The following is a 25,900-nucleotide window of genomic DNA, read 5'->3' on the forward strand; positions in this document are numbered from 1 at the left end:
GGACAGGAGGGCTGGGGTCTGGGCTTCCCCTCGTCTTGAAGAACACGGGCAAAAGAAGGATGGAAGCTTATTACGCGGGTACGTTTCTCAAAATGAGGTCTCCCTGCTGAAAGCAAGACAGAGCGGTCAAGGCAAAGACTTAACAGTGATTGGGAGGTCAGGCGGTGGGGCACTGCAGACAGATACAGCTCTGAACTGCTGGGGGAGCCGGGAAGCCACACAACTGCAAGCAGAGAGACCGACCATGGAGCTGGTGCCCCCTCCTCACTGCTGACGAGGGCGAGAGGGAAGAAGGGAAGGCTCAGGTACTCTCTAACACCCTTGTTCCTCTCCACTCCTTCCCCAGGAAATTCATGGCCAGGCACTGCATTTCTGTTCAGTCTGTACCACAGGCAATCTGAGAGTAAAGCTTCGTATGGATGAAACATCTATTAGATCATTCAGACTAGATATAAGGAAGAAACTTTTTACAATGAGGGTGGTGAAACACCGAAACGGGTTGCCCAGAGAGGTGGTAGATGCCCCATCCCTGGAAACATTCAAGGCCAGGTTGGATGGGGCCCTGAGCAACCTGGTCTGGTTGTAGATGTCCCTGCTCATTGCAGGGGGGTTGGACTAGATGACCTTTAAAGGTCCCTTCCACCCCAAAGCGTTCTATGACTCTATGATCAGCAAAAGTGGAGTTCTTTGCTTTCCTATACATTATTCCTGCCACCTGTATCTTGATAATTGGGCTTTCCCAGAAGGATTGCCCATGGATATAGAGCTAAACCAGCTGGGGCCTGGGAAGCTGCAGCACCGTGTCTGGGGCGAAGGCAGGCGGTGCAGGGCTCTGCCGTCGGAAGGTGGCACCTGCCCCAGCGTCTGCCTCCGAGGGGACACCTCAGCAGTCCAGGGCTGAGGAGCAGTAGACAGTTCCTCCCCGCAGCAACCAGTCCCAGAAGTCTGCTGGGGGCTCAACGTTTGGATCTCCTCACTAAGGACTGGCATCCCACCAGGGAGAGGATTCTCTTGCACTTGGTTACCTCGGACTTTCCGCATCAGCCTGCTCTGGTTTTGCCTGTCCTGTCCTTAAGCCTCCTGTGCGAGAGCCGCTTTAGGTACTTAGCAAACACCAGCATCTAAGACCACGCTCGCAAAAGGCCATGCTGCTTGACTGGGGTCCCCTGCCACTTCCAGTACAAACCAGAAATCTGTTGGCAAAACATTCTGGGGAAAAAAAACCACCTTGGTAGTGAAAAAAAAAAAAAAAAATCCCAGCTATTACTCAGCTTCCTGGTGAAGCCGGTAAATGCGGTGCTGAACGGAGGGCACCGGTACGCCGAGGGAGATGCACCTCCACCAGGCAAGGCGACAAGCGCCAAGAAACCCGCACCGGGCAGCGGCCGGGGCGGGCGAGGGGCGGTGAGCGGCTGCCGCGGGGAGAGGGCAGCCCGCCCCCAGGCACCGGTGCAGGGCGGGGGTCGGGGCTGCTGCAGGCCTCCCGGGGGCGGGGAAGGACCGCACGGTACTTTTCCCTTTCAACTTTTCGGGAGAGCCGGGCCGGGCGGCGGCGCGGGCAGGTGCACCGCACCGGGGCCGGGGGGGGGGGGTAGGGGTAGGGATGGCGATGGCGATGGCGATGCCCGGCTCGGCCCCCCGCTATCCCGCGGCGGAGCGGCGGGCAGCAGCGGCGGGGACGCGCCCGTAGCGCTGCGGCCCCGTCCGGCGGCGCCCGCTGTCCCCCGTCCCCGCCGCCGCCGCCGCCGCCCGCCCCCGGCCGCCGCCGCCGCCGCAGCGCCCTCTGCCGCCGGCGGGGGGTGACGGCGGCGGCGGCGGCGGCGGGCCGGGGATCGCGTGCGAGCGGGGAGCCGGCGGCTCGCCCTGTCACTCGGCCGCCAGCCCGCCACCTGAATCACGAGGGAAGCGGCGGCCGAGCATCCTCCCCACCCCCCGGCGCCCTCCGGCCCGCTCCCGCCGCCCGCGCCCGCACCTCCGCCCCGGCCGCCCGGTTTGCGCCGCGGCCGGGGGCTGCTCCTCGCCCGGAAAAACTTTGCACCCCCGCCCCGGGTCGTGGCGGGGACCGTGGGGTAAGTCGTTGCATCCCGACAGCTCGCGGCGGGCAGGCGAGGCTTCAGCCCGGGGCACCGGGGGACCGTCGGCTCCGGCCACCTCGCCCCCCAAACCACCTCACCCTCCCCCCCCCCCCCCCCCCGGCGGGGTGTCGGTGCTCCCCTCCGGGCCGTTTCGGCGGCGGCGGCGGGAGCGCAGCCGCGCAGGACGCGCTCCGCTCCTTCCACCCGAGCGCCGGTGGCGGTCGGCAGCTCCCGGGCGAGAGCGGCGGGAGGTGCGGGGCGCCGCTGGCCGCCGGGCGGGGGATGCCCGGGCTGCTGCCCCGCCGTCCCGGGGGCTGAAACCGGCGGGGCGGGGGGCTCTGCCCTGGCACCTTGGCCACATCTGGCTTCACCCATCCGTTCCGCCGGTGCCTCCAGGGACCTTCGGGGGGAAAGCAAGCGAAATAAAGTTTCGCGTTGCCTCCTTCAAGCCCGAATTGCGCTCGCTTGGCCTTGAAGGGGGTGGGTATGCTTTGGGGTCAGTCAGTACTTCCCCTGCAAATCTTCATTTTCAGAGGTTTATAACTTCAGAGCTAAAAATTCTTGTTGTGTTTCAGTTTGACATACCAAAGGGGGAGAAATCAGTGAGGGAGCGGCAAAGCGTGCGTACGGGCTCCAGTGCTTTTTCTGACTTTGCGTTACTTTGTTTAGTAAACAAGGATTTTGTACGTCTTCGGGTGAAGCTGTAGTTTTGTGTCTTTATTAAAGAATAACACAAATAGCATAAAACCAAGTTATATCACGTAAAAACCTTTTTTTTTCTGTTCCGAAGACGGGCACAAACAATGTTTGTGCGTCATTTAGTGAGTTTCTAGGAGCTAGACTATTAAGACCAAAAAAAAAAAAAAGGAAACAAAACCCACCAGAAAAACCCAAGAATATGCTTGACGTTGTGTGGTAGTTGGAGGTTTCAAAAAGACAAGCGGGACTGGGTTTAAATAAAACTGACTGATCTGGTTGGGCTCAGAAGTAGTCTGTTGAGAAGAATGTTGATGCACATATGTTTGCAGTAGATAAAATAAAACAGTTCTCCTTTCTGAACCGTAGAGAGTGTTATTATCCAGGGCTAAGACTGAATCGTTGCATTTAAGCGAGAGACTTCATGACTGACAAGATCAAATTCACTGGCAAGACAACTCGGTTAATTTGCAACCAAGAGCAAGAATTTCTTTCCTTGGAAAACAAAGTACCTAATACCGTAGATGTTAAGAACCAGAAAGAGTTACCAGTGAAGGTTTGGATAAGCCACTTTAACGCCGTTGCTCCTGCCGGCACCCCCTGCCTGAGCACAGGCTGAGGCAGTCCTCGCTTTCAAATGCCGCATCCACCGCAGCTCTGCATCAGTATATATGTTTGCGACAACCTATTTTTTTCCGTAGGTGACCGTAAAAGTGTATTTGGGTGTTCTCTGGTCTCAAGGAGAGGACTGGGTTTCTAGGGGCTGCGTTGGGCTCGTGTGTAAACACTTCCAGTCTTCAGCTCTGGAAGCCCAAGGCTCCGCAGCCCCTGGGGTGAAGGTGTACTGAGGGGGACTGTTTCGGCGGGGAAATGAACACCCGCATGTGGAAAATCCGGGTTGTCGTGGTTTCAGGATTTTTATTCTAACTGAGCCGTGGGAGGGGGAGGTACGTTATTACCTTAACTTCCCATCGATTCGGATTTCTGCCCGGGAATCGTAAGGAGGAAATGCATTGCTAGGCCCTCTTTGCAGTGCGGATGCTTACGAACACCAGCCAGCCAGCCTAATATTGATTCATCGGTTTCAGCGTATGAACAGATTTAAACTCCACTGTGGAGGATTTAGTAGTCAGAAATGATTTTTCCATTAGATTTGCCTTTCTGTAGGTATATCTAAAAATATAGTAAAGACACTTCTGGTATGAGGAACTGCCTATACATAATCGAACTAGACTGAGAACTGGGTACGGCTTTTGCTGTTGTGTTTTTAAGGGGTTCGATTTAAGCCGAGACCCCACTAAACATGGGGGCTCTGCTGTTGAATAACCAAGGTCTGGTGCCAAATCTTTCCTTAATATTCCTGGTAATTACTGCTGACTCATGTTGACATGTGAGTTCAATTAGCCCCAACTGGAATGTAAAGGATGTGGGAGTGTCTCTTTGTGCCCAGAGACAGCTAGGACAAAGCAGATTTTGGAGGAAAATTCAAGGAATTGCCAAGTTTGGGTAGGAAGTGTCAGCCAGGGTTTTTTTTTTTTTACAGTAATGTTTGAATAACCAATAAAGCTGAGTCCTGGGAAGGGGGTGATTTGGATAACACGGGCTTGTCTTCACTATGGAATAACTGGAGTCCTAACTCAGACATTGCTTCTAATTTGACTCATGTCCACACACACAAACTCGTTGCTGAAGAGTGGTGATGTTTTCAATTTGAGTTGGCTTACCCATGAGGAATAAGCTATAGCTCAGATAACCACAATTCATCAACTGCTAACACAATCTGCCTGAACGGCACAAGTGCGATTTTGCTCAGCTGTGGCTGCTCCCACTTGAAGGGGGTTACCTGGACAGCAGGCAGCGCCTGCCTGCTTCCCTGGTACAGGCAGAGCGAAGACGTCATCGGTTTGGCCGTGAGGTAAGCAACGGGACGTTTTTCAACACGAATGTTCCCACACGATTACTGCCAAATTGCTGTGTTTGTGACAGCTCGCTGGCGGTGGTCGCCGTCACCACACGGCCATGGCGAGCAGGACAGGAGGACTTTGCAGCGCTCGCCGATGCTCAGAATGGGGCATGGCTGCAACAAGATGTGAAAAGTAAAACATTGTCTTTGCCCCAGAAATTCATTTCCTGTCAGCTACCAGCTGGTATGAGAAGGTCAGTTATATGTCAAAGGTTTATGCTAATATATATATATATATATAAATCCAGCCATACTTGGCTAGCAGAAGCAAGAGCTGCTCTTTGCGAGAAACAGTTTCATTGTTGGCCCTCTATGCGAATCACTACTAGGAAACACAGACCAGGATTTCTACAAACATTTTGAGGTCAAATCAAAGAAGATGTACACAAGAGCAAATATGCAGCATTAAGTGTACCAAGTGGATGTTTTTTTTTTAAGAGGAAGATGACCCTAATGCAGACTCCTGGGTCTGCACGAACAATGAAAATTTCAAGGTGCTTTGCAAGGAATTTGACTGAGTTAGGGGCCAGCTGAACATCCTGAGATGGAAATGCTTTAGGAGCACGTTTACATTGCTCTGTCGGTCCAGAGCTCCCACAGAGCTGTTGACAGTAATTTTGGAATTAGTTCAAGTTACCTTCAGAGTCATGATGTTTGAGGTTTCTATAGCAGTTGAGGCTGTGTTGTGCTGTTGTCAAGATAAAAAATACTACGTGGGTAACTGCAGAACTTTAATGGATGGACTTACAGGATTGTACAGGTGGGATGGACAAAATATAGGTACTGCCAACATAATGCCAACTAAATGCACCCCAAATACTTATGAACCCCCAGGGTCCCCAGTGCCAGTGTGTGATACAACCATTTCAGTGTAGACAAGGTAGGATCTGTTCACTCAAGTGCAATCCTCAGGTACGCAGGCGTGCAGCTACAATTGCAAGATACCCAGTGTATCTCTTTTACCTTTTTTTTTTGAAACCTTATTCTGGATCATAGAATCACAGAATGCTTTGGGCTGGAAGGGACCTTTAAAGGTCATCTAGTCCAACCCCCCTGCAATGGGCAGGGACATCTACAACTGGATCAGGTTGCTCAGAGTCCCATCCAGCCTGGCCTGGAATGTTTCCAAGGATGGGGCATCTACCACCTCTCTGGGCAACCCGCTCCAGTGTTTCACCACCTTCACTGTAAAACATTTCTTCCTTATATCTAGTCTGAATCTACCCTCTTTTAGTTTAAAGCCATTACCCTTTGTCCTATCACAACAGGCCCTGCTAAAAAGTCCGTCCCCGTCTTTCTTCTAAGCCCCCTTTAAGTACTGAAAGGCTGCAATAAGGTCTCCCCGCAGCCTTCTCTTCTCCAGGCTGAATAACCCCAGCTCTTTCAGCCTTTCCTCATAGCAGAGGTGCTCCATCCCTCTGATCATTTTTGTGGCCCGTATCTTTTCCCGCTGATAGGTGCCTTCTGGTATGCAGCACCAGGGCAAGTGCAGGATGGTGGTGTAAAATTGTGCAAGGTGGTTGTGCTTAGCAGCCTGTGTCAGTGGAACACCTTTAATAGGAGCGTATATGAGCAAAGGATTTGGTCTGTACCCAGGTTCTCGTCGGATGATGAGATTGCTTTGGGCTGGACCGTACTATCTATGGTTTTGGATCAAGGCTGCATCGGCAGACAACGAATAAATAATTTGCATGATGCAGTCTATTAAGTTGGGGCTGCAAAACATGTTGTTTGCAATCATGTATTTGACCTGCTCTGTGACTGCAGTGGTGCCTGGTACACCAGAGCTATTGCTCTGTATTCAACAGCAACATCCATGCATGCATTAAACACATTAAATATTTTTCCTTTACTCTTAAATTTTGTTTGTATTGATGCTAAATGGTGGTCATTTCAGTACGTTTAGCTTGCTGAAAACATATGCTAACATAAAATCGAATTTCGTCACTCATTAGGACTGTAAAAATCCACCGTTAGTGGATTTCTCCCTCTTCTGTAAGGCTGGAGCTGAGACAGAGTGAAGTTGAAGACGTGGCAGTTCTGGGGTCATTGTCTTGCTTTCCCGGGAGCTGTTTGCTACATTTGGTAGTGTACTGATCCCTGGGAGTCATGATGCTGAGTAGCCTCTCAAACTTTTTCCTTTGCTGAAACTCCAAATATTACGCTCTCACCTCGCAGTCACGGCAGCATTGTCTGGAAAGCGGGCTCTTCTTGGCCTCATTGTCTTTCACAGGGATTTGCGTCTCCAGCATATGTTTTTCTGATGTCTGAGAACTCCTAGTGCACTTGTCAGTTTGAGTCTTCCTCTCCTTGTTCTCAAATGAGGAATCCTTCCACAAAGACGGTGTTTTCTTCTTGTTTCGGGCCATTTCTAGAGAAGCAAAATTTGCTGAGGTTGTTCTGTGGGCGAAGAATACAGGTACTAGAGATTTTGGAGGGGTATACTGAGAAGAGTGTCATTCAGGTTGGGATTCCACAGCGGTCTGTCAGAGCTGTTCCCTATTTCATGAATGGCTCGCCTGATGGGTTAGAGCCTGTGGGCATTCAGCCTGCAGATGTCACCAAGCTGAAACGGGTTTCAGGCACCCTGGGAGACAAGAGTCAAATTCAGAGTGATTTTTGACAGTCACAACCTCCAGAAAACCAAGCAGGATGCGAGTCTGTAAGGTTTTGTGCAAAGGCTTATCTTCAGTCAGCAATAAATCGTGTACTCAGATGGGGAATGGCTGGCTCGGCAATACAAGCTAAGGAGAAAAGGATGTGGAAATCTGGTGGATCGCAACCTAAACTTGAGTCAGTAGCATTGCACTGTTGTGAAAATGCTGTGTAAAAATGGGATTGTAAAAACAGGAGTGTTTTTTCTAAGATACGTGCATAATCTTTTTGTCCTACTCAGCCCAGTTAGGTCCTTAGCTGGAGTATTGCACTCATTTAGTAGCGGGGTACTTGAGAAAAAATGCAGACCAGATTAAGAGTCCAGAGGAGAGCAACAGGAATGATCAGATACTTAGAAAACAACACTTACAAGAAAGGATTAAAATAATTGTTTAGTCTAGAGATGAGAAGAGTAAAGGGAAAAAAGTTTAAAATCTTTAGAAATATAGGGTTAGCTGCAAAGTTAGTTGAACTTAAACTATTGTTTAATTTCATGTCAGCTAGGGCAAGAAATTACGATCCTACGTTACAGTAAGGAACATTTAGGTTGAGATGCTTGGGAAGAATTTTGTGATTTTAGTAATAGTTAAATGCTGGAATAAAATCTCTGGGGTGCTCATAGAAACTATATTTTTTCAGTATAAGCAGCTTTTGGGAGTGGTTTAACAGCTGTGTTGTTACAGCTATGATGGCCTAAGCATGTAAAAGACTAGAAAGATGTGGTGCTTTCTTATTATATCAATTGATTTAGCTAGAAAAAACAGACAAGGCTTTCATGCTCACAAGCCATTTCTCCGATCTGAAACCTCTGAATGGTTTTGGTACAGCTGCTTCTGTATGAAGCAGGGAAGGATGTTCTGTATGATCTCTTGAGGGTCCTTTCAGCCCCATTTGCAAAGATGTAATGATTAAAAAATCTTTCTGTCTTGGGATAGATGGGTGTTCAGGGACTGGGGGGGGGGGAGGCGTGCTATAAAAGCGGATAAAAGAGCTCTCCCCTACCCTGCAATTGGGAAGATTCCCTAAGATTTTCACTCCATGAAAAATTCCTGTTTATTGCTTTTCAGGAGTGGATGAGAATCAGTAAATGTTAAACTAGCTGCTTTATTAGTGTCAGGTGGCTTCAGATGGTAGCAAATGCTTTACGACAAATTATATCGTGGTAGGATGTATCCATAAAATGTTCGCTTTTTTATCTCAGAGACAAAAAAAAATTCTGGGAGTTTTGAAGGCAAGAGGTCAAATTTTCCCCCACCCGCCTCTTGCCCTAATTATATAAAGTGAAATACTTGCAGCCATTACTTGTTTATGAAAATTAAATTTAATTCTTTTTAAAAAATCTAAAAATATATGTGAAAAATCATATAGCACATAGAAAATGCTACTGCTGGGGTTATTAATGAGAATAAATTTGTATATATTGATATAACAGATATAAATAGTATTAGAAGACTGAGTTGTACTGCAGACAACTTGCAAATGTATTTAAACAGATTTTTTCCTCTGGAGACGTGTCTTTAAAACAGTAAAAGTATTTACAATAGAAAGTGCCAAAAATTGTCCAATAACGAACAAAAAAAGGTAGATATGTCCATAGATCTCAGAAACAGAATGGGAATAGATATGTTATACTGCTTACAAAGGAGAAATTCGCGTTCCTGGAGAGGAAATTGTATACTTATATATCCATCGTTAAGGACCCGCAGTAAATTTGAGTACGTATCCAAACCAAGGTACTGGAGTAGTGCCTTGTTAGCGTAGCAGACAAAACTATCCAACCTTTCAACCAGCATAACTTGTTTAGCTACTTTTATAATCTCAACAATAATAGCTACATTAGGTTTTATTTTACTTTCGTCTTCAGATTCTGTGTCTGAAAGAACAGGAACTTTTGAGTTTTCATTCTGATTTTCATGTACTTCATTAAACTGAAGACTTTCAAGAACTGAGCAAAATCTTGACAACTCGCATGGCTCTCGGTGTGCGTTTCTAAATTGTGACCTTCTTTCAAGTGCTGCAGTGCTTCTTACGCTGGTAGCAAAAGCATTTTAAAAGACTGACTTGGAGCGATAACAATAATAACAATGTCAATTTAAGCATCAAGCTAACATAACTTGCTCAGTTCTAGGAGAAAATATTTCATGTTTCATTTCAGTTTTTCTCTGCGTTCCCATTTTCCATCTCAAGCTTTGAGAAAAACAGCTTCTTTTTTCCCTGAAAGTTTTTGGCTTTTTTTTCTGTGGATCTTCAGATCTCTAAGCTCTGCTGAACCTCTGTTGCGGGGCTCTTGGCATTTCATCCTCTGCTTCTCCTTTTCTTCCACTAAATGACTGAGGAGGAGGAACACAGAAGAGCAAAGCCAGGAGAAGAATGGGATTGCATCTTCGCAACAAGCTGACGTTACATCTAGGTTTATAAGTCATTTTTCTCCCTGCTTTCCTACTCCTACACACACACATTTCGTAATAACTTTTATACTAATGAAGATGTCAGTCCCCATTTTGTTGGCCTTAGATCCAGCCCTCTTTTGCTTCTTTTCTTGGGGAAAACGCTGTGCTGTGTTCTTCTGGTGTCACAGAGGCTCCTCTGAGGACAGGCTGTGTCTCTGAGCCAGCGACAGCCGCTTCTTTCGCTTTCCACACTGCCTTTAGTGATACAGAAATATACAAATGTATGATATACATATGAAAAAATAGATATACAAAATATATGAGCTGTCACACATTTTGACTCCTTTTCTGCACTGGAGTGCAACTAAAACCTTTTAAGAAGCCTTTTGTGGAAAAGAAGAGAGAAATCAGGGAAATGAGAGTACAGTTATGGTGTATGGCAGACTTTTTCAAAAGACTTGGAATTGGATCTTGGCCCGCTTGCAGGAGGGCATCACCAGCTTACTGGCTACTGTGGAGGGTCTCCCTGATTTTGATAAGCAATCCTTTCCTGATAAAAATTCCATTTAAATTAGTTCCTTTTGGCTTTACAGTAGAAAACTCCTAAAAATGGTTCCTAGTGTTCCTCTCTTTCTGTCTCATCTGTTCAATCCTTTAACCTATCTGTAGCCTCCCTTTGTATAACTCAGGGTTTCCCATCACGCTGTTAGCATTTGCTCCAAAATTGCACCACAATTCTAGTTTGGCCTGGTGGATACAGGATGATAAATAGTCTTAGCAAAGATCATTCTTCTAGTATTTCAAAGAGAGCCCCAAATCCCGGACAATCAAAGTCTGATGAAATGGCAAGCAAGGTATTAAAACATGGGTGGTTGGGACAGTAACACCAGGAATGCTGGTGAACTTACAAGAGGGTTTGGAGGACCAGTGTAGCTTCGTAGTTCACAGTTGCATTTGCAACCTGTGGGTAGTTCTGCGGCTCAAAGCGACATGTCTAGTTCACCCCATCACGGTGGTGTGTGGGTGCTGGAACATGTACCGCCTTATGGTGGAACAGGGGAGTGGGGCATGAGGACAAAACAACCCAAAAAGCAGCCAATGCAGGGCTACATGTCTTGTGAAAAAAGCGACACAACCCACTCAAAGCGATACTATTATCCTTTTTAAGGGCATTTATCCCTCACTTACTATTGCGAAATAGTGTAGACAAGCTAATGAACTAGGCAAACTTGATGAACTAACTAGCTCTAGCAGCCTTATCATGACAGCACAGAGCTAAATCTGGGCAGAACCTATCTGAAAATTTATGTATACAATTGATAAATATACTTGAATTGTTAGCTTGTACTGAGCTCTGGCTTGCCAGCATAAAGCTGCTCCCAGAATCTGAACTAGCTACAGGTTGAAGACAACTGAACTAAGGCCCTGCTACACTACGCATTCATGGCAGAAATATTTCATTGACCTATCTTACTGTTTTTAGTCAAATTTGCTATGGAAACGGTGCTCACGCTTTCACAGCATCTGCTTTTCAGTCTCCAGAAGTTCCTTCTTTTGACCTGTTAGTCAGGTTCCAGCAAACATAACAGAGGGACAAGAGATCTCAAAGATATTATGTTCCTGAGAGTTTAAAGGTGAAACGTGCTACGCTAATATCCCTACTGAGGGCAAGATTGCAATGTGAGATTGAGTGTCTTGTTAATCATCAAATAATCCATATTGTTCAGACGATATCTTAAATGCCTCAGCTGTAGCAAAACTTTTCATCACCGCTCACGCCTTGCTATGCAAAGGGTAGTCCAGCTGCTGTGGCAACCCCGCATTCCCCTCAGGTGGTCTGTGACAAAGGCAATGGAGCACCAAAGTCAAGCCTGGTATAAAGAGATGCCACTCCACTAACTATAAAGGATTGTACCAGACATATGCCTAATCTGATTTTTTTGGTGTGTTTTTATATGTGCTATGGTCCATATCCTTCCTGATGTGACAGAGTGCATGTTAGAAGTACTAAAAACAGCTTAATTTTTAAAACATCACTTACTTAAAAAAACCCCTGTATCTAAGCTTTTTTTTAGAAGTTTGTTACTTACATCCTCAAACCTCAAAAAACGTCTCCTTGAACTTAATTTCAGGCTTTCTTATATAAACAAATAAAGAAAGGAGGGCTGAGGAGATAATTTAGTCCCCAAATGAACTTGTTTGTGAGGGAAGAATAGTGATTGAAATTATTGTTGTGCTAAAGATTCCTGAAGAGCGTAGCTGCATACCCACCCTGTAGCAAAGGGCTGCCATGTTTCCAAGTCAAGCTCTTGCAAATTAAGAAACCCAGGAGTTAAAGATGAAATGTGAATTCCTCACCTATGTGGACAGGCACTAAACTTAATCTCATACTAAAAATAGAAATTGCATATTTTGTTTTTATGATCCTCATTCACCTTGTGGTCCCGGCTCCATAATATGCACTGTTCAAATCCCGTGCGAACGCAGTGCTATTAATTTTGTCACAGACTGTTCTGTGATAATTGTGACTCTAATATCTAAGTACATCAAAACCACCACTGAATTAATCTTTATTATACTGCTGAGACATATGGTCTTATTAGCAGAGATAAATCCGAAAGATGTATTCTCATTTATACTCAATGCGAGGCACTCAGGAGGTGATTTTTCAGAAGACGCAGCCGTTGGTGTACGTTCATTCAGAGCGCAGTTCTGGGTGCCTTCAGCTGCAGCGCAGAGTGCTCATCGCTTTTGGAAATCAGACCAAGGCTCCCAGAAAACGAGGGTTGATGCCTCTGACGTCACTGGCTGTAGTCTCGTGCCTCGCATCACGCAGCCCTCGTTCCTACAGCCCCTGCACAGCCCCGAGCCCTTCCCTAAGCTCTCTGAGCGGGGCAGGGGTCTGGCTCTGCCTGCTCAGGCTTCTTCCCGTAACACAGGCGGTGACAGCAAAGGAGCCTGCGGGAGAGCTGGGCAGGAGAATGCGTTAGGGAGGATGCAGGCCACCGAATTTCTGACAAAAATCCCAAACTTTGGATGGTTACTTTGAAGTCCTATTGGTAATTCAAAAGCAGTGCTCCCCAATGGTCCCTTTCTGGAGTGTTACGAAGCACAGCATCTGTCTGCAGGTCTCAAGGACGCTGAGACTCAGGACTCCAAGCAGTCTGCTTCTGTCCCCTCCCTGCCTCGTCTCAGTCTGCCTCCCAGTCCTTCCCACAGCTGATTCCTCATTCCCGTGCCTTATGTTTGGAGTCCCTTGTTTCTGGGCTGCAGCGGCTGGAGCGGGGAGAGCACACCAGGATGGGGAGGAACAGCGAGAGGGCAAGTCTGGCTCTGCCTTTGCCGCGCCGAGGGGAGGCATGTAAAGCGCATGGGGATGCATATGTATAGTGCAGATGCCTGTAGGAGGAATGAAGGGGATGACGTGTGCTCAGCTCAGGCAGAAACTATAGATAACTGTCAGACTACAACAAGTCTCCCGAGCACACGCGAACTGGATTTTTTTTTCAGAAGCTCCAAACGTAGCCAAATTTGTACCTATTTTCTTTAAAGGAAATTAAAGAGAGATTTTATATATGCCATGTCAGACAACCTTAGCTGTGCTGTAAGCCCGATGTATAATCTCTGGTACTTGCAGGACACCCTCTGTAAGTCAAGCGTTATATACCTTTGTGTTAGTCAATTAACATTTCTAACAGCTCTTCAGGTTTGTGAATTAACCTTCTTCCTTTTTCACTGGAGAGAAGATTGAGGCAGGAAAGTAAATTTTAGGGCCAGAAAGAGCCACTGTGATCTTGTTTCGATCTGATGTATAACATGGACCATCAGACATCCTTAAACAAATTCTTCACCACACAGGTCTAATAGTTTTCTTAAGAAAAAAAATCTTGATTAAAAAAAATGCTCAGTGATGAAGAGTCCTCTACAGTCCTGGGTAAATGATTTTAATAGTTATCCTCATTTATTTGTAATTTGAATTTAATTAGCCTCAAATTCTGCAAATTGGATCTTGCTAGAATTAGCTTGATCTCTGTCACGAAATGTTTGTTTCTTCCATAATGTAGTTACTTATTGTGAGGAAGTTCTCCATTCCTGTTCTTCATGATAACCCAAACAGTTTCAGCTCCTGGACTCTGACTGCAGGGCTTGTTTTCTCAACCTTTAATCATTTTTGTGACTCTTCGCTCTAGTTTCTCTTGAAGTGTGGCTGCTTCTGGACACAGTATTGCATGCTATTTGCAAAGATAATATGTCCAAAGCCACTGTCATAGTTTCTCCTAAAACATGACCGTTCAGCAGAAGCAAAGCACTTGGCAGAAACGTGCTAAGCACAATTAATTTAGTGACAGCGGGCAGGTAGATTTCTATTCTGTTGGTTAGCCATCACGAGTAGAAGCCTTTTGCCAGAGCCTCTGCCTTCTAAGGTAGAATCAACAGATCATCCTGCAAAACCCAGCCCCTTCTTGCTTTGCCGGGGAAGCCGCGCCGCGGTTCTGCGGTGCGGTAGGGATGAGAACACAACTTCCTTATTCCCAGGCTGCCTCTTCGAAACCTGCGCCGCTTCGAAGCTGTGGTCTGCGCAGCCCTATTATGTAGTTCAGGCATTGAATGCATGGTATGTGATCACATTTGGGCAGGAAATGATTCATAAAATTTAATGAAAGGAGAGATCATTGGATAATGTTATTTGACCTCCTATAGCTACCAAAGCTACCAAATTTTTTTTTCCGAGTATGCCTGCATTCAGTCCAACTGCTTGTATTTAATTTAACCATAACTTCTGTTAGGGTAAAGTGTACATTACAGAAAGACATCTAACAGTGATTTCAAGACAGCAGGATCCTTTAAATCCTTTGTGGCTTGCCCCAGTGTTTAAATACCACAATGTTACAGATTAATGCCTTATTTCTTATTTGGATGTATCTGGCTTCAGCTTCACTTTCTAAGTTCTTGCTATGTTTCAGATTAAAAAAATTCAGCACCCATATCTTCCCCATGAAAGTACTTCACTTTACTCAAGTCACCTAATTCTTTTTTCTATGCCAGGCAGTTTCTTCAGCCTGCGAGTATTTTTTTTAGCTTCTTTCCTCGCCCTTTCCAATTTCTAGCATTATTTGAAAAACACTTACATGAGAACTGTACACACTGTTCCAGCATCAGTCTCATCATATCTGTAAACAGAGGTAAAATCACTTCACTTAGGTCAGCAACTGCATTAGCTGCCTTTGCAGCAGCTCCTCCCTGGGAGCTCAGGGTATGGACTGTATTCATTTTTTACTTTGATCCCTAATTCCTTTCAAGAATTGCTGGCATTTCAGGATGCAGTCCCTATTCAGTAGCAATGACTTGCAGTCCCTATTCTGAGATGCGAGTGTGTGCATTTGGAGGTATTAAAATGCGTTGTGGATAAACAGAAACAGCCTATCGGCCACTCCGGATTGTTCTGTTTCACTATGTCTTCAGCATTATTTACCACTCTTCTGAATTTTTATAACTTTGCAAATGTTATCACCAATGGCTTTGTACTGAACCGTGATGCCTGCAAGATCTTTATAAAAACCTTTCTATTTAGCAGTGATTTCTCAAGGATTACTCTTTTTTTTTTTGGATCTGTCACTTGACAAATTCTTCACTTACTGAAACTGTGCTCTATAATACTTCATGGTAGCTTTTTAAAATCAGGATATTGTGCTGGTAAGTTAAATGATTTACTAATACAAGCAAATTGCTTTATCTGCTAGAGGTGATAACTTCTCAGTGAGCTAGTGTCACTCCAAAGAGCATGATATTCCATAGAATTCTGCTAAGTGGTGTCATTTGTCTTTCTTACCAGTTTACTGGTATTTTGCTTGGGATGGATGTCAGTCTCGCCATCCGGTGGTTAGCTGGATCGTTATGTTTCCCTTCTCTGATGACTGTCATATAGCAGCTGTCTTTCAGTCCTTTGGATTTCCCCAGTGTTCAGAGATTCATTATGACTTAATGTCAGCAGTGATTAAAAGCATCTGACATAAGCAAGTGAATGATCAAGGCCCACATCTGCCCTTTCCCAGCAATTCTGTTCCTTTCAGTCCTAGCTATCCTCCTCCTGAAGCTCCTCAAGCTTGTAAGCCCCCTCTCCTGCTGCTGGAGGCGTGGAAGGTTGCAGCTTTGGGTTCGTCTTTGTCCTTCCGCAAACAGGGGCAGAGTGCGTGAGGGCTTTCAAGTGTTACAGAGAGAAAGAGAAAGAGAAAGAGAAAGGAAAGAGCACGATTGTCCTGAGCAGCCAAGCGCTGTCCTTCCAACTTCTTCACGTTTCTCATTCCCATATGAGGCTGGTGGGCTGGTGGGGGAAGGAGCCCCCAGCCTCCTGCAGTGGTGGAGATGGGCTGGTCTGTCCCAATGGTGGAGAGGAGAGCTCACAGATGATCAGAAGAGAGCATGGTCCGGAAACGTTTTCTTGGTCTATGGTTCTGTCCACCACTAGCCATGAGCCTTCTGAGTTTGTTTTTGTTCCCGTACATTCATTCTCAGACTCGTTTTATCTGCATGGCACTATTGGCATTAGTGGTAGTAGCAGAAGCACCTCTTGGCTGTACGCATATCTAGGACCTTGGTGTTCAGTTGCTGAGGCAGTGCTTCTTACGACGTTGCTGTGGTAACCCCTTGTCCTAATTCTGTAAAAAGTTCCTGTAGAAAGCCTGAAGAGTGCACGGTTTATTCTTATTTGGTGCAAGTGCATCTTTTCAGAGACGAGAAATGAATCTGTTGAACACTCTTACCTTTTACGCAGTTCTAACATACAGCCATCTCCATCTGATAAGCACTGTACACACTTTTTAGACTTCTTTTGTTTGTAATATTCTTCTAAAACGCATACTATCTTTTCTCTTTAGCGCTGCAACTTGTGAATTTTCCTTTGGGCCTTTATCTTTCTTAACGGGCATTTTACACTACGTAAATTCTAGCTCATATTGTTTGCTATTTATTTCCTGGTTTCCAGTTGTTAGAATACAGAGGTCTTTTAATTTATTTCTGCTTGCTGTCACATACGTATCAACCGAACCAGAATGGGTTTTAAAACAAAGTGGTCCTTTTGGGAAATTGAATGAACACTTAACTTCCAGTTTTCAGTTGAATTATGCTGTCCAAGTCTTTCTCCTCCTTGTAATTTTGCTCATGAAGGCAAGAGAAGGGAAGTCTAGCATGTGACACTGTTTTGAAACATGAACTATGAGTCATAGAATCATATTATGGACGGGAAGGACTCAGAACACAAAAGTATTACAATATAAACAAAATATCTTTTAATGTAAGGTCTCACAAGAAACTGCAGCAATTCTTTTGGCATCTTCACACCATTTCAGCTTCCCACTGGAGCAGAAAACCCACCAGGGTAGATGAAATGTTAAAAACTGGCAGAGTATTGCAAAAAACGAGCTTGTAGACAAGCCTAACCTAACAAGGTCTTTGAAGGTGGCAAGAAGGCTTTAATCTAAGCAGAGGCTGTGGGATAAACAAACTTTCTTAACCTGGAGCAGTATTTATTGCACTGTATCTTATCCCTCATAGACTTTGGCCAAGCAGTTCATCCATCTAATTCCACATGAAATTGTCTCAGTAACAGTGAAAAAAACCTGTTTTGTGTATTTCTGGAAGAACTCTATACCTGACACTGCACCAACTGGAGAATGGCTGGTGTTTCCACCATTGGCTACAACTGAGAGAAGGCTACTACTGACCTGATCTCTATACTATGCACCATTTTAGAATGAATTTTCAAGGAAAGAACCATTAGCGGCTGTGGTCAGTTGTGTAATGGAATGAAAATGGAATGTAGATTTAGATGATTTTGACAAAGTAACCTGAGAGCTTTCTGTTGATAGAATAACTGATTTTCCAGATCAGAGAAATATGGTAGACCTAATCTATCTGAATTTAGTGAAGGATACTTTGCTGCTGAGGACTAGGACAAGACTTGAAAGAGTTGGGGGAAGGAACTGGGTCAACAACACGTGATGAAAGGAAAATGGCTGATCAGAAGGGAAACTACAACCAGAGTTCCTCAACTATGAGTTTGGAGACAATCATATTTTTACTAAGAAATTTCTTGCAAAACCAAGAGTCTACCAATAAACTTAGTTGCTTGCACCATCAATACAGAAGAGGATACAAGTCTCACATAACAAAAATGAACTGGAGGTTAATTGTATGAGTGGGATGGCCGGGCACTCTGGCTCTAAAAGTTGGGTTTTCTCCATAAACTGTGCATTTATTTATTGCAAGTTATACATGAAGATGGAGAACTGTGCATATCAGGTGACCACAGGATGACTGTGAGCCATGAATTTGATAATGGGGATGAAAAAGGAAAATGCAATCACACAATACCAAGTGATGTAATTCCCATGAAGAATTAATGGTTGGTCAATACATATGTGTATATATATGCATGTATGAAATACTTTTATATTTTACTTAATATACTGTGCATGATTATGTTTATCCATGTTTTAGACAGATTGATTGAAATGAGAAAGAAAAGGCTCCTAAGATGATGGGCAGAATAGGGAGTTTGTAACTTGAGAGGGGAATAAAAGAGTTTGGGTTGTCCTAGAATAGAAAAATGAAGGCTGACTGAAGATATGACTGATATTTAAAAATACGCCAATGAGTAAACACAATGGAGGAGGAAGAGCTATTTAAACTAAAAGACAATGTTGGCAGAAGAACAAATGGGTATAAAATGACCATGAACAAATTTAAGCTGGAAAGCTAGTTATCGGAAAGCTGCCTTTCAATGAAGAGCAAAGCTCCTCTAAACAGTTTTTAAATGAAGTGCAGTAGGTTTATAATTTGCAATTTTGACACAGCTGTCTTTAGGAGCATGGGATTTGATTCAGTGACATAGAAGGTCCCCTTAATTTTACATCTTACACAAAGCAGCAAATACTCTTGAGATATAGTAACCTCTTAGGCAGCATGCACCCACTGTTGAACAGCACACAGCAAGACTAAAATACTCTTTCAGACAGAAAATCAAGAGACTTTGATATTCGGCTAATCTCCAGAAGAATTAAACAGACCGAATGCAAAGACTTGTTTCAGAGCTTGCAATGTCTCTAAGACTAACGTGCCCCAACAGAGCAATAATAAGGCCAAGTTTTGTCTGAAAATTGTCACCTCCATCAGCACTGCATTGGGATGGGTCCTAGTGCTAACCACAATACTGTGTGTCACTTCTTAAGCTGTTGACAGATATACTTTCAGTTGTTAAAAATGAGGATGTGAGGGCCTGGAAAAATGCTGATTTGAATAATCGCATCCTACTTATCACAGTGTCAGTAATGGAAGACAATATTCCTGTGTATTTAAAAAGCTGTGAAATCCTCTCTGCAGAAGATGATGGGTAGTATTGTTCATTCTTATTTGTTTAGTTGAATTTAAAAATGAGCCTAGAGGAGAAAAATTAATTTTGGATATTGAGTAAACAGGATGTATTTTATAGCCATTTTTATACCAGGTATAGTATGCTTAATTTAAAAAAATGAAAATTGAATATAAACATCAATATTCTAATAATATTAAGGTAGGAAATTGGAATAAGCCTTAAGCTTCTATCTTAACTAATGCCACTGCGCTTTTTAGTGTTGTTGAATGCCACACTCAAGGAACAAACATTTTCCTCGGTTGAACTTTCTTGGTGCTGTCATTTTGTACAGCGGTATGAAACATAGAAACCTCTAAACTAAGTAACCTATTCCTTTTGTTTTTCAGCATCAAAACAATGATTCCTCCGGGGGAATGCCTGTACGCTGGGAGGAAAAGGAGGAAACCCATTCAGAAACAGTTAAGTATCATATTCATCAGGAGGCATCTCCCTCCGAACGTACGTGCTAGAAATGAGGTAGAAGGAGGAGTCTCTTCCTCCCATGGTCCGCTGACAGAGGAGAGACTTAATCTCTTTCTCTGCAGTGAGAAACCCCTGGTTGGGAGGCTGGCTCTTCATGGTTAGGACTGGCTCCAGAAAGGATGCCGAGCATGGGTCAAACCGTCCTTACCCATCACTAGGTGTCCCAGGGGGAGGCCAGTGGTGGTTGTGGTGTGTACCGCAGTGCACTGCAGAGTACGCTGCCGTGGTGAGCGGAGAGGGACAGAGCTTTTTCGTAGGCAGAAGATACTGGTGGACTAAATGTCAGCTGGGCAATGGGCCGGAGCTCCGCGCTTCTGTGTTCCCCACCGCCTGTTCAAGGAGCCTTTTGGGAAGCTGTGTGTCGAGTGGCACCAGGGTGCTGGCGTCGCGCTCCCCCTTCCTTGGCTTAGCCTTGCTTGGGGCATCGCTAAGTCCAACATGTGCGAGCCTGGAAAGTGGGTCAGTTCAGCCAACTGAAAATGCTGACTGGTGACTCACTTTTCGCATAAAGAACACAACATTTTCAAACCACTGTTCACTATGGGATCGCTTTCATTAGGAGAAAAATGGGAGAGAGGAATTGTATGTGTGAAGGCAAAGCAGAAAAAGAAAAAAAGCAACGGGAAGTTGTTACTAAAAGATGCTTGAAATGGGAGGGAAAACAGGTTGCTATCACTCAAATGTAAAATGATTTCCAGATGCCATAAACCACTCTGTGAAATGAAAGCTTTTTAATATAATCATTACACGTCATCTATGTTACACTTGATTATATGGTTATGAAACACACATTTTTACTGTGTTAAAATTATGAACTAGCACTGGTGGCCTTCACAGACAATTTAAGGATGAGAAGGTAACTAAAATAGATTTCCCTATTATCAGTTGTTCAGACCTTCTAAAAATAACCCACTTGGCTGAAAATTGTATAATTGGTCTAAAGTCAAAGGGGAGGTTCTCTGAATGTTTGAGTGAAATCTGTTGATTTTGTTTGGATTTTGGAGAGTATTTGCACATGAACCACTTGTTCCCACTTAAAAAATATTTCTTTTAGTGTAAAATATATCACAGGTGACAATTTCAATAGACAAATATAATGACATAAGAAAATGATTCTTCCTGCAAAACCTGAGTGTTAAATCCAAAGCGTATGTAACATTTCTGCACGACTGTTCAAGTACGGATGTGGATATTTAAAACTGCATGAAGTATGGAACTGCTCCAGTACATGAAATTACCTCTGTGCAGAACTGTTTGTGAATCATAACTTTTGTGAGAAAGGAAGGAGAGTTGCAGTTGCTTTGAGAAACATTAAGCTCCATGTTTGGAGCGTATATACTAGCTAGAAGAACTCTTGAAGATGACTTCTATATAAATGCAATGGCTAAGAAAACTACTTGTTAACAAAGGATGTAAATGTCCTCAGGAGCCTTGTATGAAATTCTGGCTTCAACAAAATCAGAGGCAAATTCTCACTGAATTGGACGGAGCCAAGTTTTCACCTTGTGAGTCATCACCAGTAATGCTACCTTGAAAATAGCTTTGCTATGAAATTGCAGTACAAGTACCAGAGCATGAGCTTATCCAGCCAGGTCATACAGAATTTTGATCAAGAAACTTGGTTTTGGTTGACACAAAGGGAATCAGATGCTTTGGATTATTGGACTATTGAGCTCCCGCACTGAAGACAGCCCTCTGTTTTCTGTGGTTGGTTACTTTTCACTTGCTAAGGATGATTTCTCTTTCCTAGCAACACTGGTCTGTTCCTCAAACCTTATCTGTTTGTGGGCTTGGTCTCTGGCAAGCCTTTCCTGTGCTTATTCCCTCACTCAGGGACTTCCTAACTCTGATCTAAAGAGACTCTGAATGCCCAAGACCGACTGGCTGACAGAGCTCCTTTCACGGTCTCTGTCCTTCAGTCCTCCAGACCTTACTGACATTTCAGGACTCTCGGGTATCCTTTCTGTTATGCTGCCTCAAATAATTTATCTTGAATTTAGAAGGGTAGACATAGCCTATTAATTGAACAGTATATTTAACGATGGTTTTGATCCATGTCATACCATTTTTGTTACAGCTTTTTTTCTCTTGTTTGATAGCATAGCACATTTTCCTCCATGGCCTTGTTCTACTTTTTCCCCTGTCATTCTGATAACGAACCATGGTAGATGCTGCCACCTGTTCTGGGAGAGGTATTTGTTCAGTTGAAAAACCTCATTTTTCACAGGAAAAAAAGTTGATGGGAATTCTTTGGCCAGTCCTAATAATGATTCCTCTCTTTTTTCCACGAATAGCCTCTAGAAATTTAACTTTCCCTTGACAAAGGAATAAGTGAGCTCAGATGCCAGTCTGAGCAGGATACTTGGATTTCTGTAGGGATTAATGGATTAGTCCTTTTGAAGGCCAGGATTCAAAGGACAGAGGAGCAGTTTTCCCCTTTGCAGAACAACTGGGACGTTCATGTCTGCCCATACTCAGCGCATTGCAGGAGGCCAACTCTCTGCCTCTCCATCAGCTTTTTGTGATCAGGCTGTCAAGCCAGGTGGTGATCCTGCAGCTGGCTTTTAATTCGGGATGCCGCAGAATGATATTGTTCACTACTTCCATGGTTTTTCAGGCACAGAAATCCTATTCTGAGGTAGTTTTACAGAATAGTAATGAAAATGTATGCAGAAGCTCCACGGGAGAATGCAGAGACCCACAAGACCGTGGAAGAATGTGTGGGAAAACTTCTTTTACCAGGAAGACCTAATATGTTTCAGTCTTCTCTACACAGAACTAGAAGAGACTATCTTCATTAGGTTGCCATTCTTCAGACAACACATTGGGTTTAAGTTCTACTTTTATACATGCAAATAAACAAAACACCCTAGCTGTTCTCCTTTTGCCCCAGAAAGCTTCCAAACAAGCCCCATGAAATGTGGTCTACACTAAAGAATTTTGGCTTTTATGGAACCGGTTCAAACACCTGGAGCTCGGACTGTTAGAAAAATTTCCATCAGATATGCTTTTCAGCCAGAGAACCGGAGTTTTGACTAAAGGAAATATTTTCTACCAAGTGTTTGTTTCCTGTGGAAATCTAACATTTTACTGGTAATTCAAGCATGTGAAAAGTAAAGAGATCTTGTTTTTACCCTCAAACTAAAATCACTGTGCTGAAATTAATACTTCTATGAGAAATGCTAAGGCAACACTTCAGGACAGTTACCATTTGAGAGCTTCAGCCACTTCTTCGTCTCAGACCCTGGCATCTTGTAAAACTCTCTCCCTCCACAAAACATTTCTTGTAATGTTTTACAGCTCTTTAAAGGCAAGCTACAGCTGCCCTAGCTCTGAGTGTATCTATAACTGCTCCAAACTGCCCACTGCAGCCAGAACTGTACCAGTGCCAGGGTAAACAGAGACCTCAGGAGGTGCAGCTCCCTCCTGCTTCCTAGTTCTCATTTTAAGGCCCTCTGTGGCATAGCCCTTCCGCTTACTTGGCATCACACTATCCCACCTCTCATCTGCTCTGCCAGCGTGATGTCTTCTTCACCATTAGTTCTGCTTTCTCCTTTCCTTACTGTGAAGACTCAAAAGAGATAGAAGGTGGCAAAGGGCCTCCTTTTCTTCACACAGCTTTCTCTCAGTTGGTCCTTTTCGCTCGTAGGAGATGGCGAACATCTGCACATACACAGCTGGCACTGGAGCTCAGCTCTGCCAGGGTACCCATGGCATGCCCAAGCACAGCTCAGTGGCTGTGGGTGCTGGTCAGTATGTTCACGATAATCATCTTGCTGTTACTTTGCACTTAGCCTATCATCTGTTGCATCTCATGGTGTCTCTCTTCCCTTTCCCTTCTTACTGAAAGCTTGCAGTCATAGTAGATGATTAGATTTTTCTCAGTTTAGATCATCTGCTGGTTTAACACTTCAGCATACTTTAAAAACTTATTCAGAGTGAACTTTTCGTTAACAGGGTAGGGCTCCCTCAGAGGGTAGCAAACAGCAGACAGAGCTGTAGCTGCAGGAAATTCCTCTGCAAGCTTACCGAACTGGTTTACACTGGTGGCAGTCTGTGTGTCGTGAGCACGCTGAATCATTAAAGTGCAAACGGCTCAATGCCTTATGTACCACCGAAACAGAAAAAGTTCTCTGCACCAGCTCCCACACTCGGTTCCTACCAAAGAGGGACTGGTGATGTGGGTCCTGTGCAGGTATAAGTATTGTTACTGCAGAGCAGAATTTGAACGGTTTAACAGTGCAAAGAGGGAAATGCCAGCTTTATTGTTTTAATTACGTGTGCTACTTCATTGTAGTAGTGTTGTATGAAAAGCAGAGTAAAAGAGGTATCATAGAGTGAGTGCTATGTCTCTGTTTAGACCTGATTTACGCAGTTTGACAGTTTGACAATCCCTGGTTTAACGCGACCACAACAAGCACCCTCTACTTTCAGCTCAAAATAAGGACTAGAGTTTCCATTTACTTCAAAACAGCCCATTGAAGAAATTCCCTGCCTGCCCTTTTCTGATTGTGGATAGCTATGCTAGCCTTTCCATGGAACTCGCATTGTTTTAAATCGCATCCACTTGGCGCCTGATTACCATTTACATCAAACCCCTGTTTGTTTGGATTCACTCCCTTACTGAATCATTTCCTTGAGTTTTCAGGAAGACTCTGTCCTGAACTTTCTCCCTAGTCTTTTTACACCATTCCTTGCAAGCTCCAGAAAACTGTTCCTGACGCTCAGTACAAATGCAGTCCACATAATTGCCTCAAACCATACCTCGCTGGAACAGAGTAGTCACTATTTTACATGGTAAATAGGCTTGAACAATTTCTGTTTCTATTCCATGTTAGTCTTGTCAATTTTTACCCCTTGAACTCATCAGTCTAATTTTCCTTATTGGAATTATTTTTTTTTCCATCCTAAATTGCTCCCTTGCTTCAGCTGGGTTGTCAGATATAAAGAGCAATTAGTAAAAGCTTACGTTCTTTAGCTTCTACTGAACTACAGGCTATATCCCCACAAAATTACTGCTCTCCACAGGTCAGACATCCTTTCGGTGTCATAGCGAGGATGGCTGAGCTTCAGGGTTTACTCCAAAAAATTAGTGCCCGATATGTACACCCTTTTTTGAAAAACAGCTAACTCTGGAAAAGTAAAAAAAGAGTATTCCTTCTTTGTTGATTGCATTATTTGTTGCATATTTTCTCTCTCTAATAAAGTTCTTTATTCATCCCAATCAACAAAATCTCCCCCACGTCTTTGAAAGCAACTTGTTGTGTTATTGAAGGGCCACATACCAGTTTTGGTAATTTTGAATGAAAAAGCAGGAATTATTTGTTTTCACTGACAGCTACCTCAAACATTTTTTTCATTCATTCTGTCCATCAGTGTTGTCCTGTTAAAATGAACTGAAGGCTCTCAAAAGTAGCAATGAATTTTTCATACCTGATTTGGTTTAAGAGGTTTTTAATTAGCAGCAAAGTCAGCAATCACATGTACAAAACATTGATCTTTTGTTTTACTAATTCCTAAGAACAGCATTATTTTTTTAATCACAGTTACAATGATAAATTAAGATTGTACCTATAAGAGGGGAACACGCAAATGTTGCAATTTAACCCTATAACCACCTTGTGAAATACTAATGCTCAAAATTAAAATTATGATTGAAAAATATAGTAAATGTGTGGAGTGTGGAAATGTAGTAGTAAAGCGCTGCAAATAATTAGTTTTGCTCTGATTCTTCACTGGAGCACCAGCTAAGCTACAGAAGATTATGATCCTTGCCTTTAGTCAGGTGAAAGTGGAAACTGTTAGCACACCTGTATTTTCCTTGCCATTTCCCATTCTTGAGTATTTTTCTATCATTTCCTCCTTGATTTTTCTCTCAGTGTCTCTTATTCTGGAGAAGGCGCCTCAGGAGGAATGTGGCAATGTGCTACAGTAAGAATTTGAACATGGGCATTAGGAGAGCGAGCGGAGGACCAGCAGACGCAGCACTAAGTCCCCTGGGAGATGCTAGCTCAGCTCTAGCACTGGGCTGCTGTACTCCCTCTGAGATAGTGGATCGGCTCCAGTGGCCTGTGACTCATTTCTGGATAACGCACTTTACTGCTGGGTCCAGCAATGGCTGGCTGCTGGAGATAACCACCTTCTCAAACGTCTAACTCAGGTCGTCTTGCTTAAACGACAAGTCTGTGCTTCAGCACTGACCACCCCTCGCTGTCGTGGTGGAAATCAG

At 44.1% G+C, this 25,900-nt stretch overlaps 1 protein-coding gene across 1 annotated transcript in view; it reads left to right on the forward strand.

Annotated features, from left to right (window-relative positions):
* The first annotated feature begins 1,981 nt into the window (after nucleotides 1–1,981).
* AHRR (aryl hydrocarbon receptor repressor) overlaps nucleotides 1,982–25,900 on the forward strand; it is an 83,997-nt gene continuing 60,078 nt past the window's right edge. The window contains exons 1-2 of the mRNA XM_087736571.1: nucleotides 1,982–2,069; nucleotides 19,536–19,607. Coding sequence (XP_087592697.1) covers nucleotides 19,546–19,607 — 62 coding nt within the window. The 5' untranslated portion in view covers nucleotides 1,982–2,069; nucleotides 19,536–19,545. The remainder of the gene's footprint in view (nucleotides 2,070–19,535; nucleotides 19,608–25,900) is intronic.

The sequence above is a fragment of the Nipponia nippon genome, unplaced genomic scaffold (assembly GCF_047370975.1).
Source record: "Nipponia nippon isolate SJK-2023a ecotype South Korea unplaced genomic scaffold, ASM4737097v1 scaffold_1, whole genome shotgun sequence".
Classification (NCBI taxonomy): Eukaryota; Metazoa; Chordata; class Aves; order Pelecaniformes; family Threskiornithidae; genus Nipponia; species Nipponia nippon.